Source organism: Peromyscus leucopus, chromosome 14, assembly GCF_004664715.2.
Source record: "Peromyscus leucopus breed LL Stock chromosome 14, UCI_PerLeu_2.1, whole genome shotgun sequence".
In the NCBI taxonomy this organism is placed as follows: domain Eukaryota; kingdom Metazoa; phylum Chordata; class Mammalia; order Rodentia; family Cricetidae; genus Peromyscus; species Peromyscus leucopus.
This window is the reverse complement of record NC_051075.1, coordinates 21,597,025-21,613,639: the sequence shown is the minus strand read 5'-3', so window position 1 is coordinate 21,613,639 and position 16,615 is coordinate 21,597,025. Positions and strand designations below refer to the sequence as shown.

General features: G+C 35.4%; 1 protein-coding gene across 4 annotated transcripts in view; it reads right to left on the bottom strand.

Annotated features, from left to right (window-relative positions):
- The window catches only part of Arhgap5 (Rho GTPase activating protein 5), a 75,692-nt gene that overhangs the window by 5,071 nt on the left and 54,006 nt on the right, over nt 1-16,615 (bottom strand). For all 4 annotated transcript variants that reach the window (XM_028869695.2, XM_028869693.2, XM_028869692.1 and 1 more), the window contains exons 4-6: nt 6,751-6,828; nt 4,280-4,411; nt 2,158-2,263 (exon numbers count right to left, since the gene is read on the bottom strand). In XM_028869695.2, coding sequence (XP_028725528.1) covers nt 2,158-2,263; nt 4,280-4,411; nt 6,751-6,828 — 316 coding nt within the window. The remainder of the gene's footprint in view (nt 1-2,157; nt 2,264-4,279; nt 4,412-6,750; nt 6,829-16,615) is intronic.

Here is a 16,615-nt window from a genome sequence, read left to right as displayed (position 1 = left end):
CTTCTAGTTAGCTTCAGTTATCAACCTGACATAGTCTAGAGTTACCTAAGGGAAACTCAATTGGGGTACTGCCTCAAACAGACTGGCCTGTGGGTATGCCTGTAGGCTATTTTCTTGCCTGAAGATTCATGTAGTAGGGCCTAGCCCACTGTGGGTGGTACTGTTGCTAGGCAAGGAATGCTGGGCTGTACAAAAACTTAGCTGAGCAGGAGTTGGGGAACAAAGCCAGCAGGCAGCATTCCTCCACATGGTTTCTGCTTCAGCTCCTGTCCTGCCATCACCTTCAATGATAGACCTGAGAAGCATAAGCCACATAAACCCTTTCTTTGTCTAAGTTGCTTTTGGCCATGGCACTTATCAGAGCAACACAAGAAAAAACTAAAAACTGTGCAGTAGATTGTTCCTTTTCAAACTCAAGTCTGAATAGCTTCTGCTCTATCTCTAGTATTTCTCAGAACCACAAAGAATGCAAATCATATAATGCTTTGTCAATAAAGTAATGTGGTTCTCCTAGCAAAAAAGAGTAATACATATAATAAAAAAGATTTATATATTCTGAAACAAACTTATCATTATAAAGACTAAAAAGCTATAAAACTAGTCCATGAGTCATAATGTGAACAACACTTTTGATATAACCTGGCATTGTTCCTCTGTCTCTTGACTTTCTCCATCCTTATTTTGGTCAGTTCAAACAAGCCCCCTCTGTGTTCTTCAAACATCAAACAAGCTTTTGCCTGTGCTCTTTACTAATATACACAGCCAAAAACACTTCCAGAATATAGCACTTAGGATAACTTTGAAGGTGAGATAGTACTATGATTCTTTGAGTATGCTCTGCCCTGTCCTTTTTTCATAATCTTTTAAATCAAGTCCAATTGTTAATTCAACCTGTTATGTTCACAAGATATTGCTATTCTCTATATTCAATAAGGTTTACAGCTTCCACGTACTCTGTTAATAATATATCAACCATTAATTATTTTTCAAAAGGGAAAATTCTACCATCTTACTGTATTTATCAAGTTGACAGTTTTGTTTTTTAAGAAGGGGACTTGGAAGAAAGGTTTATTTCTTTATGTAGCCAGTTTAATTTTATATTGCACACTGACAGCAATAATAAAACTTCAAACGTTAGTGAATAGTCTCTTTTAAGAAGAACAGATAAGAATACACTTCATTTGGGCCCCATTATGATTACTGAAGTTTATTTTTTGGTGGAAGGATCAAACTCAGGGCTTCCCAGATACTAGGCAAATGTTCAACCACAACCCTACAGAATTGTTTAAATTGCCACTAAAAATGTTTTGAATAAACTTTTGATAGGAGTTTATTTGTATATGTGCAAATAAAATTTTGCAGAAATTCAAAACAAAAAACAACCCCCCGAAGCACTCATTTATTCTTCAGAACAACTTCAATGAAGTGTTATTTTCTCTCATTTGATAACTGAGAAATGGGTAGTTTCTCTAAGGTTACAACTGTAACATTGCAAACTGACACCTGTTTGACTACAGTGTCTGAGCAAGTCTTAATACTCAATACTACAGTGCCTGTTACTGAATGTAAATTCCAACTGGAACATATGTAGAGTTATGAATATAAGAATTAGTGTCTCATATTTTGAGTAACAGGACAGATAGTTTGCGGTAAAATTTCCATGTATGGAATACACAAACTACACAACACAGTCTAGAACACCAGGTGAAGTGAAACATACAACAGCTGCACTCTACTTATTATCCCCTCTTCAAACCCCAACATCTCCAACTCCAAATGTTGATTTGGTTATTTTGGTTACTGTCATTTTTTTTTTCAACTACAATTCTAAGATTCCACACAAGAGAACTACTAAAAAAAAAAAAAAACTGAGAAAAAATATATTGTTGGGCTGGGTATATAGTTCAGTGATAGTGCTTGCTCAGCATATAGAAGGCCCTGGGTTTAATTCCTAGTGTAATAACTCAGCAAACACTGATTATACGTGCAAAATATTATCACAAAGCTTTACAGATATGAATTAGATAATATAGACAACCATTACAAAGGATCCAAACAGAACCTGGTCAGTCGGTATTCCCCTTAGTAGAAGTTATAATTATCTAGCATATAAAGGTTACAGGTTTGAAACACAATGTGCATTTTATTTGCAAGTACCTGTTTAGATGCGTTATCACATATCTGAATACATCATAGTTTACGGGATGAAATTTCTTAACAATTTCTTTCAAGGCGTGAAGGCGTTCTGTTTTATCTGGGATTTCTGTAAGAGAAATTTTTGTATAAAATGAATAAACTTTCAAATATCTAATACAAACTTCCAGTTAATATTTACTACGAAAATTAAGACTGTGTTTGAGGTATATTGTACTTTCTATATATATACAACTACAAATTTATTTAGAATTACCTAATTACTTGTAAGTACGTTAGTCTCTTTAATATTTGCACAACGGATTGTAAGAATTTCAGGCTTTATGTGTACAACTACTCAGTCCTACAGCTGAACAACAAAAGCAATAACACACAACACTGATAAATGAGCCTTGTGTATCTTTCAATGATATTTCTGAAACATGAACTTTTTAATTTTAATGTGTCATCAAGTTTTTCTTTTGATAAAAATATGTCCCTCAGGTTCAAAGACTTCCAAAAGCAGTGATAGGCACAATGTAGCCCTGAATCCATAGTTATCCACATTGCACTGACTTGCAATTTCCTTTACCAGTATCATAAACATTTAATGTAGTTATTTTCCAAGTTAATGCAACTATAAAACAGGATAACTAAAACACAGTACAGCAATAAATGGGAGGTAAGAGATTTATTTTTTCTCTCTCACTTTACATCATGGTAGAATTATCAAATACTAAAAATTCTCATTTGTCACATTTTACTTCTAAACTAGGCCTTTAAAGTGAACTTTCTAAGTAGGAAGTTCTAAGGCTAGTGTTTTTAACCAAGAGATAACACCTGGGAATATGTATAAGGCAACTATACCTTGTGACAATATATTGAAAGATTTTTTGAATCTTTACTTTTTAAAAGGAGATGTTATTTTCTATAATTTGTGTGTGTGTGTCTTTGTAGGGAGGGGTGTGCTGCACAAGTGCAGGTGCCCACTAGTAAAGGAGAGGGTGGTGAATCACCCGGAGCTGGACTTACAGTTGGCTGTGAGCTACCTGGCATGGGTGCTGGAAACTGAACTCAGGTCCCCTACAAGAGTAGGAAGTGCTCTTTACTGTGAGTCATCTCTCTAGCCCTCTTTTAAAACTTACTTTAAAACTGATTCACTTATTTATGTGTGTAGAGATGAGAGGGGGAGGCACATGCCACAGGGCATGGAATAAAGGTCAGAGGACAACTTGTTCAAGTTATTTCTCTCCTTTCACCATGTGTGTTTGGGGATCAAACTCAGATTGTCAGGTTTGGTGGCAAGCAACTTTCCCTAAGGAGACATCTTGCTGGTTCAGAACTGTATTTTAACTAAAAACAAATAACTGAGAACTTTTAAAATAAAACTAAAGAAGTAATCCCATTTAAAAGACCTTGAATACTTACACTAAAAGAAAAACCTAGAAATTTCATTAATTTTAGCCATTAGTGCAAATTAAGCATTAGGTTTCTTGATGCTCAAACAGACTTTAGGTTCCATTTTCAGGATAAATGATATGTGCATACTAGAAACACCTGAGTGACTGATGTCAAAGTAGGAATACACTTTGAATCAAGTACTCTGTCTGACTCACTCACTGCCTTACTCCAAAGTCCTTAATAAGTAAAAACATCCTTATCTTCTAGGAGCATTTATCTTCTCTAGGAGGTACTGTGCAGGCAAGCATGAGGACCAAAGTGCAGAGTCTACCACCCATGTAAAAAGCAGCAGCATGGGTAGCTTCATGTGACCCCAGGACTGTGGAAAAGAGGAGACCAGAGGATCCTAGGACTTATTGACTGCCAACCTAGCAACATGTTCAGAACAAGAGAGAGAACTTATCTTGGAATAAGGTGGACAGTAATAAAACAGGACACCCAATATTCTCTTCTGGCCTCAAAGTGCACTTTCTCCCTGCCCCTCATTATCTGTGGAAGTAGCTAAAAACAAATATCCCTAAAGTCATTCATGAGCATCCTGACTTTATTTAAATTTGGTGGAAATCTTTAAGACATATTTTGAATAGAGTGAGTTTTTAATTAAAAATTCTAGTGCATAGTTGATTCTGGCAACCAATATTCAAAACCACGATCCCCATCCGCCCAAAAGGAAGTTTCTGCTTACTCGCTGCTTCCAATAGCTCTGGATGGAGTGAATACGGAATCAAAGGATCTGGCAAGTCAGCAAAGAAAGCTTTGAGAGCTCCAGCTACAGCATTTACTGTCACTTCCATGGATACTAGATTGATATTATGATCTGTAAGACAGAATCAAAATTTAATTTATATAATGACATTTTAACTTACCGCAGAGATACAGTGAACAGGCATCTTTCTGCCAAAAGACATTTTTCATTAATTGTTTTTCCTCACAGGCCAGCAAACTATACAGATCAGGAAGACAACTTCATGCAAAAAGCATTTTATTCATAAACACTGTATGGTATATATCAGCATAGAGTTCATTAAAGAATTTTAATTACACTGTTACTTTAATTACTTGTTTATACACAGACTATTTAAAAGACTATAAGAAAACAGAAAGACAAACAATATGAATGATGTATAATAATTCTAATTTGGATCTTTAAACTTTACTTTGTAATGTTTTGAGTAAACAGGTTAAATAATTACATCATCAGTAATGGGCTGATTTAAAGAACAAGAATGGAACATGCTAAAAGTGTATCAAGTCATTTACATGTGAAAATACAGATGAGGAAAAATCATCCCATGACTTAGAGACAGTTGTTATTATTTTATAGCATTCTTCCTTTGAGCCCTTTCATGATCACTTAGAGAAAACACGACCCATTTACACACCTTACTGGACAAGCATTATCTCATTAGCCTTATATTTATTCTTTCATCTCCACTGTGTGATGAAAAAATTAGATCTAGAAAGATTAACTTGCTTGAGGCATAGTCAGTGGCAAGACTAAAAATAAAACCACTAAATTGAATCCAAGAGCCCCAACTATTACTCTGCCCTCCTCACTGAAAGTGGAATTGTGCCAATTTGACATAAAATACAGTTTCTCTAATATTTCTTAAAAAATATGGTAGAATACTTTTGGCAACATGGCATACTTCTACACAGGAATATACAAACCAACAAGTAATGTTTTGCCATTTTAACAAATATAAATAATTATTCTACCTCACTACAATATACAACATTCGTAGACACATAGGTATTTCTTCCTCCTCTCTTTAAATTATAAATACTCCAACAAATGCCTTTAACAAGATCATGCAAAGGCTTTTGGAATACAAATTCCTTGAAGTAGAATTTCTAAAACAAAGGAATCTGAATTTTAATATTCACAAACTGCCTCTCAAAAATGTACCTACAACAGATATAGAAAATATGTTTGCCTACATTACCAACAATCTTTTTCACTGATAATAAACATAATCTTAAAATAAAAACTTGTAATTGAAAGAGGCTGAGTATATTTTCAAATATATACTAACGGTTTGTCTGTATAAGTCACTCTATACTCTCAAGATTTTGTTCTTATATTCTCACACAGAATTTTTACATTTCTAGGTAGCCTAGATTGTTATTCATTTATGCTTTCTAGGTTTCTTACTAAATTTAGGCCCTTTCCAGTCAAAGACTATAAAAATATTCACTTACTTCTAGTAAATTGATTTTCATTTTTTAGTTTGATCTTTGATCACACATGGAATTCCTTACTAGTAGAGGCTCACTTTTGAATTTACTCCTAAATATTAGTTATCTGTTACATTACATAGTGCCATTTCTGATATAACTGTTGCTAGTTCATCATAAATAAATTTACTGCCTTTTTAATTCTGGCACTGGCTTTATAGATTCTACTAATTTTTTATTTGTAGATAGCTTATTGGGTCAGAAATATAAAATAGGGCAAAAACGTACCATTGTCCATAATCTATCACAGCTTACCTCAAAGTGTTTGCTTTACATTAATCACCACAGTCTCAGCACATAAAGAAATTCTCACTTCTAAAACAGACCTATAAATTTTATTGCCTATAACACTTGGTTTCAATTCTGAGTATCCTTCTTTTCAATAAGTTCTTTCTTGTCTTCTAGCCTTCACACTCCAAAATATAGATGCAATACTGTATTCTCTGAGCCCATCTGTTTCAACTCTGTCAAATCTTTCTTTTATTCTAAATGTATTTTAAAAGTTTAATATTTCCAACTTCCTCTTCCTGTTTCCTAATATCCACCTTCCTAAGAAGACTCTAAAAGAATCAACGTTTTCTTTCTCTTTCCTTCCTTCCTTCCGTCCTGTTTGTTTTTGATACAAAATTTCACTATTCAGCCTTGGCTGTTCTTGAACTCCTGCCTCCGCCTTCTGAGTGCTGGGAATAAAGGTATGTACCATCATGCCAGGCTCCAGATTTTCTTGTTAGTACGAAGACAGACCTCTCTCAGTTCTTCTATTCCTTTACTGTGGCAACTACCATATATTTAATATTTCTAATCACACTTTTAAATGCTCTCCTCTCCACATCCACTTCTATAGGAAGTTTCAAATAAAATTTCTTACCATAAAATTCTAGTAAGGAAAACAGTAAGATAACTTTATTTTGTAATTACCTTGATCAAACTGCTTTTGAATGTTGTCTTGATCAGTTTTATTTCCACTAACACGGTACAATCCTTCAGTACATAATCCTAAGAAATTAAAAAAATGTTTTTACAAACACAAATATCTGTAACAAAGAATATGCTTAACTCTAAATCCTTAGCAACCAGTCACAGTTTACAGAAATATTAGAAAATTGATTCCTGTCTAGTATCATTCCAGGAGCAGTATGTCAGGGCCTTTGCATAAGGAAACATTATTTCTCTCTGTCTGGTTACAAGTATTTCATGCTTTACAAAGTGTTATACTGGGAAAAATTTTCAACTCTCAGAAATCTATGAAGATAAAAATGATCAAAAATTTACTGTCATAAAATTTATGAGGACATGATCCTATCCATAAAAACTATGAGTTAACACTGACACAACCAACATGAATTAGTCTCGTAAGAACTCAGCTATGTGAAAGAAACCAGATTATGTCTGATGCAGTGGCACATGCCTATAATCATAGCCCTTAAGAAACTGAGGCAGGAAGATCATGAGGTTCAACAGCAAAAGTCTGTCTCAATGAATGAATGCATGAATGAAAGGAAGGAAGCCAGAAACAAAAGAATATATTTAACTTATATAACATCCTACAACAAGGAATTCTTACCTATATTCTGAGCAAAAATTTCTAAAAAGCAATTGTTTCTAATGGCTAGAAAATCAGTTATGACAGGACAAAAATGTGATGAAGATGGTTTTATTCTTGACAGGTATATGTATTTGTTAAAAATGCATACATCTGTACTTGTAAGATCAGTATACTATGTTCTATGTAACTCATGTCCTTAAAAAACAAAACAAGCAAATACTGAACACTCTACAGTCAAAAGCTGTGAAAATGGCTCAGTGGATAAAGTGTTTGCCATGCCATTCTGAGGACCAGATTTCCAATCTCCAGGACTAGGTAGGTGTGGCAGCCGCCCATCATCCTAGCATTCTGGAGGTAGAACTGGGATTTCTAGGGCAAGGTGGCTAGATAGATTAGCTAGATGAGGCAGTTGGCAAGGTCTGGGTTTAGTGAGATATCCTACTTCAATAAATAATGCAGAGAGTAACTGAGGAAGACACTTGACATTAACTTTGAGTCTCTGCATCCACACACGTGAGCTGGAGCACATACCAGTGAAAACACACACACACACACACACACACACACACACACACACACACACATACACACATCAAATAAACTCATTCACAACCAGATGATATTAGAATCAATCATTTGGGTAGACCCTAGTTATCAGTTAGAAATAATCAAGGAAACTGAAGTTTCCCCAATGAAGAAATATCACATGTGGATGTAGTGTTAATGCTTGCTACCAGCAATTCTTCTTACCTTCTGATACTGATATTAATCAGTCTCAAACAGCAGTTAAATTAATGCAAATTATACACACACACATATATATACACATATATATACATATATAAAAATAAAATCACTTATATTATCTCCTACTGGTTATTTTTCTGGAAGAAATCTGAAACAGGTAAAAGTTATAAAAGATGGGGAGAAAAACAGGGCTATTATCTTTCCTTTATGATTCAAGCATGCTAATATCACAAAAGGAGAAATACTATCTCTCAAGAACACATCACTACTTACTACTAATGATTTAATGTCCAACTCTTCTCTAAGATCTAGTGCCAGTGGGTTTTTTCTACTTCTTTCATTTGCATTACAAACAAACACCTACCAAATGAATTGTATCACAACATTCTCTAGATCATTACACCAATTAAAACACCTCTTCCTTATTGACACCTTCCTTGCTATTTCCACTTAGAACCACCTTCTTTAGAATTCCCACAGCACTGTGAAACTGTAAACTATCACCACTAAGTACTTTTTATACACTAGAGTAGAACACACTCTGTATGCCAGCTGTAATGTTAACAGTATTAGCAACGCCCTGTCATCTTCAAGGTCCTTCACACCTTGTAGTGGTTCTCAGGGGAGACAGTGCACTTCAGGGACCACTTGGCATGCCTAGAAACATTTTTGGATGTGATAACTGGAGGAAGGAGTAAATTAGTTCTTTTGTCGTTGCTGTGACAAAACATACACCAGAAGCAACTTAAGGAAAACTGGGTTTTATTTGTGGGTCACTGTTTGAGAGTAAGGTCCATCAAGACAAGGAAATCACAAGAGCAGGAATAGAAAGCAGCTGACTGCATTATGTCTAAAGTCAGGAAGCATGGCTGTGGAGGGGGGGATGCAAAGCTTGCCTTTCCCTTTTTACTCAGTCTGGAACTCTCCCTAGCCTATGGAATGGCTTCCACCCAAGTTGACCTCATCTAGAAATTTCCACAAATATGTTCAGATATTTATCTCCTAGGTGATTACAGATGAAATCAAGTTGGCAATATTAACCATCAAGGGGACCTAGTGAAGTTTTGACAGTAACAAAGCACAGAACAACAACAACAAAAGAAATACAGCTAAGTGCATAAGCCAAATAACTGTTTGACTTATAACTTCTCTTTTTGTTGTGATACATTTATACCACAAATGCATAAATTTAACAAATTTATATTAACATACACCTAATTTGCAAAGATGTAATTTCTGGCAATACCAGAAAGGGATGGAAAATATCTGTATAGGAGTTTTTATTTACTTTGAAACAAAGTTAAATTGAAATAAAACATGACTGTTTAAAGGTTTCAGATGTGCTCGGTGTAATGGTACAAGCTTTTAATCTTAGCACTTGGGAGGCAGTGGCAGGAGGATCTCTGTGATTCAAGGCCAGCCTGGCCCTACATAGTAAGTTCTAGGACAGCCAGAGCTACATAGAGAGACCCCATTTTGAAAAACACCAAAAAAGTTATGGTGTTATTTATAACCCCTGGTAACAATTAAAAAGCTAATTTAAACTCACCCTTTCTCTCTTAACAGATTGATTAAAAAAGAAAACCAAGATACAGTCTATAAGATACCATCACAGGCCCAATGACACAAATATTTGAATGTAAAGAGACGGAGGACTTATCAAAACACTAGTGCCTGTGCCTGGGTCTGTGGTATCAACTATTTAAAAGTCTGAGAAAGGAAGAACAGTGGAACCCAGAAGTTCTAGGTAATACTGAGAAGACACTGTTTCAAAAACCAAGTAAAACAACAAAACAAACCTAAAAGGATTGAAAATTCTATCAATGCAAAGAGAAACAAAAAGATAGCTGGAGTGGCTATCTTAATTATCAGAAAATAATATGACTGTAAGACAAAAACTTCAGAGGGTATCTTTCAAGATGATCTAGATGATCTAATGCCCAATGAGCACTCCAAAATGTAAGAAGCAAATTACACAAAACTAAGCTCAAGTATAAAAGAGACAGTACAAAGGTACAGGAACAACAATAATGAAAGCAAATAAAGATTACCAAAAAACCCACAAGACTTGAATAACATCATAAGCCAACTAGACCAAACAAGAACAGAACATCCAAAAACAGCACAATATACATACATTCTCTTAAAATCCACAAGGAATGTTTCTAGGACAAACCATATCATGTATTAGGTCACTTAACAAGCCGAAACTAATTTGAAAGGTCTGAATATAGAGCTTGTTCTCTGACCACAAAAGACTGAAAGTATAAATCAACAAGAAAGGGAAATTTGTAAATAAGTAGAAAGTAAACTGCATCCTCATATGGATCAAAGAAATTACAAATGAAATTAGAAACTACTTTGAGATGAATGAATGGAATCCTACATGCGCAGCAAAAGCAGTCTGCAGACAGAACTGTGCAGCTATGTACCTACAAACAGGTCCTTGGGCTAGAATTGGAGCTCAATAGCAGAGAACATGCATGTGTGTCTCTAAGTCCAATCACCAGCAACACAGAACAAAGAAAGAAAGAAACAAGCACTCCATTTCAAGGTTAACTTTATGAATGCTAGAAAAAAAAATAACAAGTCTATACTCAAAGCAAGAAAAATAGAGAATTATAAAATAGAAAATTAAAAAATAGAAAAACAACACCAACACTCAAAAAGCTGGTTCTTTGAAGAGATCAATGATCTGGGCAAGCTTTTAAATAGACGGACCAAGAGGGATCAGGGGAAGGAGAAGACTTGAATCACCAAAATCAGAAATGAAAATAGTGGTATTACTAAAAACATAGAAACAAGAAAATACAAGACAGTATACTATGAGAAATTTATGCCAACAAACACGTAAGTGAAGTTACATAGGTACATTTTTTTTGCAATACACACTAACAAAATTCACTAAAGAAGAATCAGAAAAACTGATCATAAAAACCTGGCAGTAAGAAAAATCCAGAACCACATGACTTCATTGATTAACTGTAATATTCATCCCTTAAAAAATTATCAACAGGAATTAATCTCGAATTATTAAAAAAATTGTTCAAGAATATTCTGTAATTATTTGTGAGAGAAAGTGATTATCCTAAATATCAAAGATAAAGAAATCACCAGAAATGAAAACCATGGACCAATATCCCTATAAATACAAATACAAAAATCTTCAACAAAATACTAGTAAACCAATCTAATCAGCATATTACATTTATACATTAAGACCAAGATTTATTCAAGGATAACAACCCACAGAAATCAATTGATATAATAGACCACAGGAAGATAAATCTACCTGAATATCTGAATTCATACAGAAAAAGCATTTGACAGAATTCAACACCTTTCATGATAAATTATCAGTAAGAGGAAAAATAAGACTAACATCTAAGAAATCTAGAATATAATCAACAGACCAAGCCCAAGACTCCGCAGCACAAAAATTTAAACACTACAGACATAGACAATCTACTTAATGAAATTATAACAAATTCCCCAAATCTAGAGGAAGAAATTAATATCCAAACAGAAGAAGCACTTGGAATCTTAAACAATCAGAGAATGCTGCCCTAACTACATTCAGTGTCACAAATACTAAGCAAAGAAATGATAAAGCCAAGATATCAATTCACAGAGGCAAACACATCAGAAATCAGCAGCCCTGAAAGCCAAGAAAGCCTGCAATGATTTATTTCTAGCCCTGAAAGTAACAGCCAACCAAGATTACCATATTCAGCAAAGCTATCTTTTAAAGTTGATGGATAAATAAGGACATTTGAAAAAAAAAGCACAAATTAAGGCATATCAGTAACACCAAGGCAGCACTACACAATACTTAATGGAATACTATAGACTGAGAAGAAAGTCTCAATAATAAGCACATGAGAAAAAAATTTGAGAGAAATAAGTGGTAGGAATTCATCATATTCAATGTCAAACAAGAAAACCTTTATATTGATGAGGAGAAATCAATGATCAATCAATAATCCAATCATATAGAAAAGCAATCCCACCCTCTAACACCACAGAAATGAGTCAACACCTCTCAAAATAAGACTCAAATGTAAATAGCTTCAAATTACTGTCTCCATGAAACAGGATTCACTGGTAAAGACACCCACAAGCCAAGAATCTCTAAGATAGACCACAATCTAGGCTACAAATCAATGGAATCTAAATAATATCTTAGTATCTTATCCAAACATATGGCAAGAGAATTAGTAATCAATAGTGAGAAAAACTTCAGAAACTACACGAATACGTATACTGAACAGTAACATCTAAATGACCCGTGGGTCACTGAGGGGAAAAAAATTTTGAAAACTAAAAACTTTCCTTGAATCCGATTATAACGCAAGGTAACTTAACCAGAACACTGGGAATATAGCTATGGAAGTTGGGAGAGGAACCTTTATAGCTATGAGTACTTCTATTAAATACTCAGAAAGATCTTGTGGTGGTCTGAATGAAAGCTGTTCCTTAGTCTCAGGCATCTGGACAGTTGGTCCTTGGCTGATGGCACTGTTGAGAGGTTGAGGAGGTACAGCCCAGCTGAGTCCATCACTGGAAGCTTTTAGATTACAAGCCTCGTGCCACTTTCAGTTCACCCTCCCCCTCTGTGCTTGTGACTGACAAGGTCAACTTTTGGGTTCCTAAACCTGCTACTTGCTGACATGCCTCCCATATGACAGAACCTCTGGAACATAAAGCCAAAAGAAACTGTTCCATACGTCATTTTTGGTCTGTGTTTGTGTTGAGTATTTTCTTCAACTTGATAAAAGCTAGAGAGTTGTTTGAGAAGGGAACCTAAGTGAGAAAATGCCCCATAGACTGGCCTGTGGCCAAGCCTGGGTGCACTTTCTTAATTAGTGATTGATGGGGAGGTCCCAGGGCACTGTGGGTAGTGCCATCCCTGAGCAAGTAATCCTGGGGTGTGTAAGAAAACAGGCTGAGGAAGCCTTGGGAGATTAGTAATAGGCACTCCTCCATAACCTGTTTCGGTTCCTGCCTACAAGTTCCTGCTTTAAGGTCCTGCCTTGGCTTCCCTTGGTGATGGAGTGACCTGAAAACTGTAAGATGAAATAACCTTCTTCCTTCCAAAGTTGCTTTTTGGTAGTGGTGCTTTAATACAGCAACAGAAATTCTAAGAGTTTGATCACAGATGCAGCAAAGTAATACTGACCTCAAATAGATAACCTAATAATGAATCACAAGATCTAAAAAACAAAAACAAAACAAAACAAAACTCAGACAATTCAAACTCAGAGCCAGCAGATGACAAAGAAATCATAATGATCAGGGCTCACGGTATCCGATTTCAAACTATGCTACATACTCATAGTACTGAAAACAGCACAGTACTGGCACAAAAAGAGATGTTGATCAGGAGAAGAGAATAGAGGATCCAGAAATAAACCCCCAGAGTTGCAAACACCTAATTTTTCATAAAGTTCTCAAACACACTCCCTCTCCCTCTCTTAAAAACCCAAACCATATACAGGGGTGGGAAGGCAGTCTCTGTACCAAAAGGTGGAAAAGAAATTAGATCCCTATTTCTTACTCTATTTAGAAAAAAATCAATTCAAAATTAGTCTAAGACATGAAGCTCTGAAAGTGCTACAGGAAAAAGACACTTCAAGATACAGGCACAGGCAAAGAATTTTCAGAAACAGACAGCACCAACACAGTAATAACCTGAAGAATTAGAAAATGGGATCATACAAATTTATAACGCTTCTGCACAGCAAAGAAAAAAATTAGCAGAAAAGACACATGCTACAGAAGAAAACTTTTGCCAACTACACACACACACACACACACACACACACACACACACACACACACGAGAAAGGGACAAATACCACTGTATACCATAAAGTTTTACTATCAGGCTGGGGAGACGGCACAGTTCTCAGAGTGCTTGCCATGCAAACGTGAGGCCCCGACTTCAATTTCTCAGACGCCATGCTAAAACAAGTAAATTAATAAATAAATGGTAATCCGAAGGGGGAGCTCAGTGGTTAAGAGCATGTACTCCTCTTGTAGAGGACTCAAGTTCAGTTCCCAGCACCCATATGGGGCATCCTACAACCACCCGTAACTCTAGCTTCAAGGAATCAAACACTTTCTTATGGATTCCATGGGTACTTGGACTCATACATTCACAAGACCACAAAGATATACAAAATTTAAAAAAATAAATCTCAAAATAAAATAAAACAAAGCCTGGCATAACAGGACATGCCTCTAATCTCAGTTTTTGGGAGTGGAGACATGGAGGAAAATAACACAAAATAAACACAAAAGTAAATTATCCAATCAACTAATGGGATAATCAACAAATTTCAAAAGAACACAGATGTCCAAAAGGTGTGCAGTATCTTTTGATACCAGAGAAAAACAAATTAAACTTTTCAGAATCCATCTTTACCCTAGCCAGAATGGCTTTTATCAGAAAATAAATTCCAGGCTGAATACGTTGCTCAGTTTGTAGACTGCTTACTTATCATGCATGCACAAAACCCTGGATTTGATTCCCTGGCACTGCATAATGGGACAGGGTGGCACACATCTATAATACCAGTATTCGGAGGTAGAGGCAAGATGCTCAGAAGTTAAATGTCATCTTTATATATGTCACTTCACTATAGAGTGAGTCTGAAACCAGCCTTGGTCCAGACTCTCCTCCATTCTCCAAGAAGTAGGGAAAGTCTAGAAAAATGCTTAGCTGTTAAAAAAAAAAAAAAATTCTGTACTGCTCTTGCAAAGGCCCTGAGTTCAGGTTTCAGCACCCACACTGAGCGGCTGACATGTGAGTGAAGAGAATATATACTGCTGGGGAGAATGTCAACTTGTGTAGTCACTATGGAAATCAGTGTGGATGTTTCTCAGAAAACTAGTTACCACAAGACAGCTATACTATACTCTTGCTTATACACCTAAAAGGCTCCTAACACTCCAAAGAAATACCACAATCCGTGTTTATTGCTGCACTACTTATAAGAGCCAAGAAATGGAACCAGCTTAGATGTCTATCATCAGATGAACAAATACAGAAACTGTGATACATACATATATACAAGGGTATTCAGAGGCAAAGAAAAATGAAATCATTTGCAGAGAACTGAAAAGACATTAAACAAAATATTCTGACTCAGAAAATACATTTTCTCTGTATGCTCAACATTAAGATTGAAAATGATACATGAGTATATAAATATACACATATAATAAAAGAAAAGCTTAAAGTACTAGGCTATGAAATTTCAGCCCCAGTTGGCCTGAACTCACTATGTAGATCAGGCTGGCCTCAAACTCAGAGAAATCACCTGCTTCTGCCTCCCCAAGGACTGGAATTCAAGTGCAATTGCACTTGGCCCTATACACGATACATTTTTTAAATTAATTAATTAATTTATTTATTTATTATGTATACAGTGTTCTGCCTGCATGCCAGAAGAGGGCGCCATATCTCATTACAGATGGTTGTGAGCCACCATGTGGGTGCTGGGATTAAACTCAGGTCCTCTGGAAGAACAGCCAGTGCTCTTAACCTCTGAGCCATCTCTCCAGCCCCCATACACGGTATTTTTAAAGTAAGAGTGAAGAGACGACTAGATAAGGAATAATACAAATGTGATTTAAAATAGACCTTAATACAATGTATTAAAAACTGATATAAGACAAAAGCTGCTAAAAAACAGGCAAGGCTTATCTATTAATAGTATAGGCACAATGGAGAAGAAATCAGATCAAGAAGGGGCAAGGGAAGTGGGGAATGAGGGGGAATTGTTCAAGTATGCTATGTACATGTATGCAAATGGCCTAATGTAACCCAGTATTTTTTAAGTCAGATTTAAAAGATAACTCAACTTGAACTAGGAAAACACAACTGTAACTATTATAAATAAACAAAACAAAAGGGAGGTAGTTTGGGGGAAGATGAATTACATCTTAATTTTATCAAGTACAAGCTATCTCATTTTAACTAGAGATGTTCAATAGGCAGTTCAAAATATATTAATACATTTGCAGTACAAAAAACAAAGGTCCGGAGGGTAATTCTTATAAATGTGATGGCCCCAGCCAAAAAGCAAGTATCAATCAGATATGAATAAATGGCATCATAAAGGTGATGGCTATAAATTACTGAAGCTGTAAGAAGGTATTTTAGTAAAAGCAAAAAATAAAGAAATGTCATATGCAGAAATATGTTTTTATTTAAAACAGGATTTAATGTTTCTTAATCAAATGCCCACTGTGTGTCACGTAAATGGATATTCATGTGATACAAGATATGTAATGTATTGTCCTGGGTATTACATAGCATATAGTTCAAGAGGCCAGCTTTTCTGAGCGTCAGAACACTGACTGAAATAAATATGTTCATGCTGTTTTTAATTATATTAGCAATGAAACTCACTTAAACTAAGTGAGGTTTCTCATCTACTAAAAGCCGGCAGTTGATGAAGTTCATATTAATGGAAGAATTCC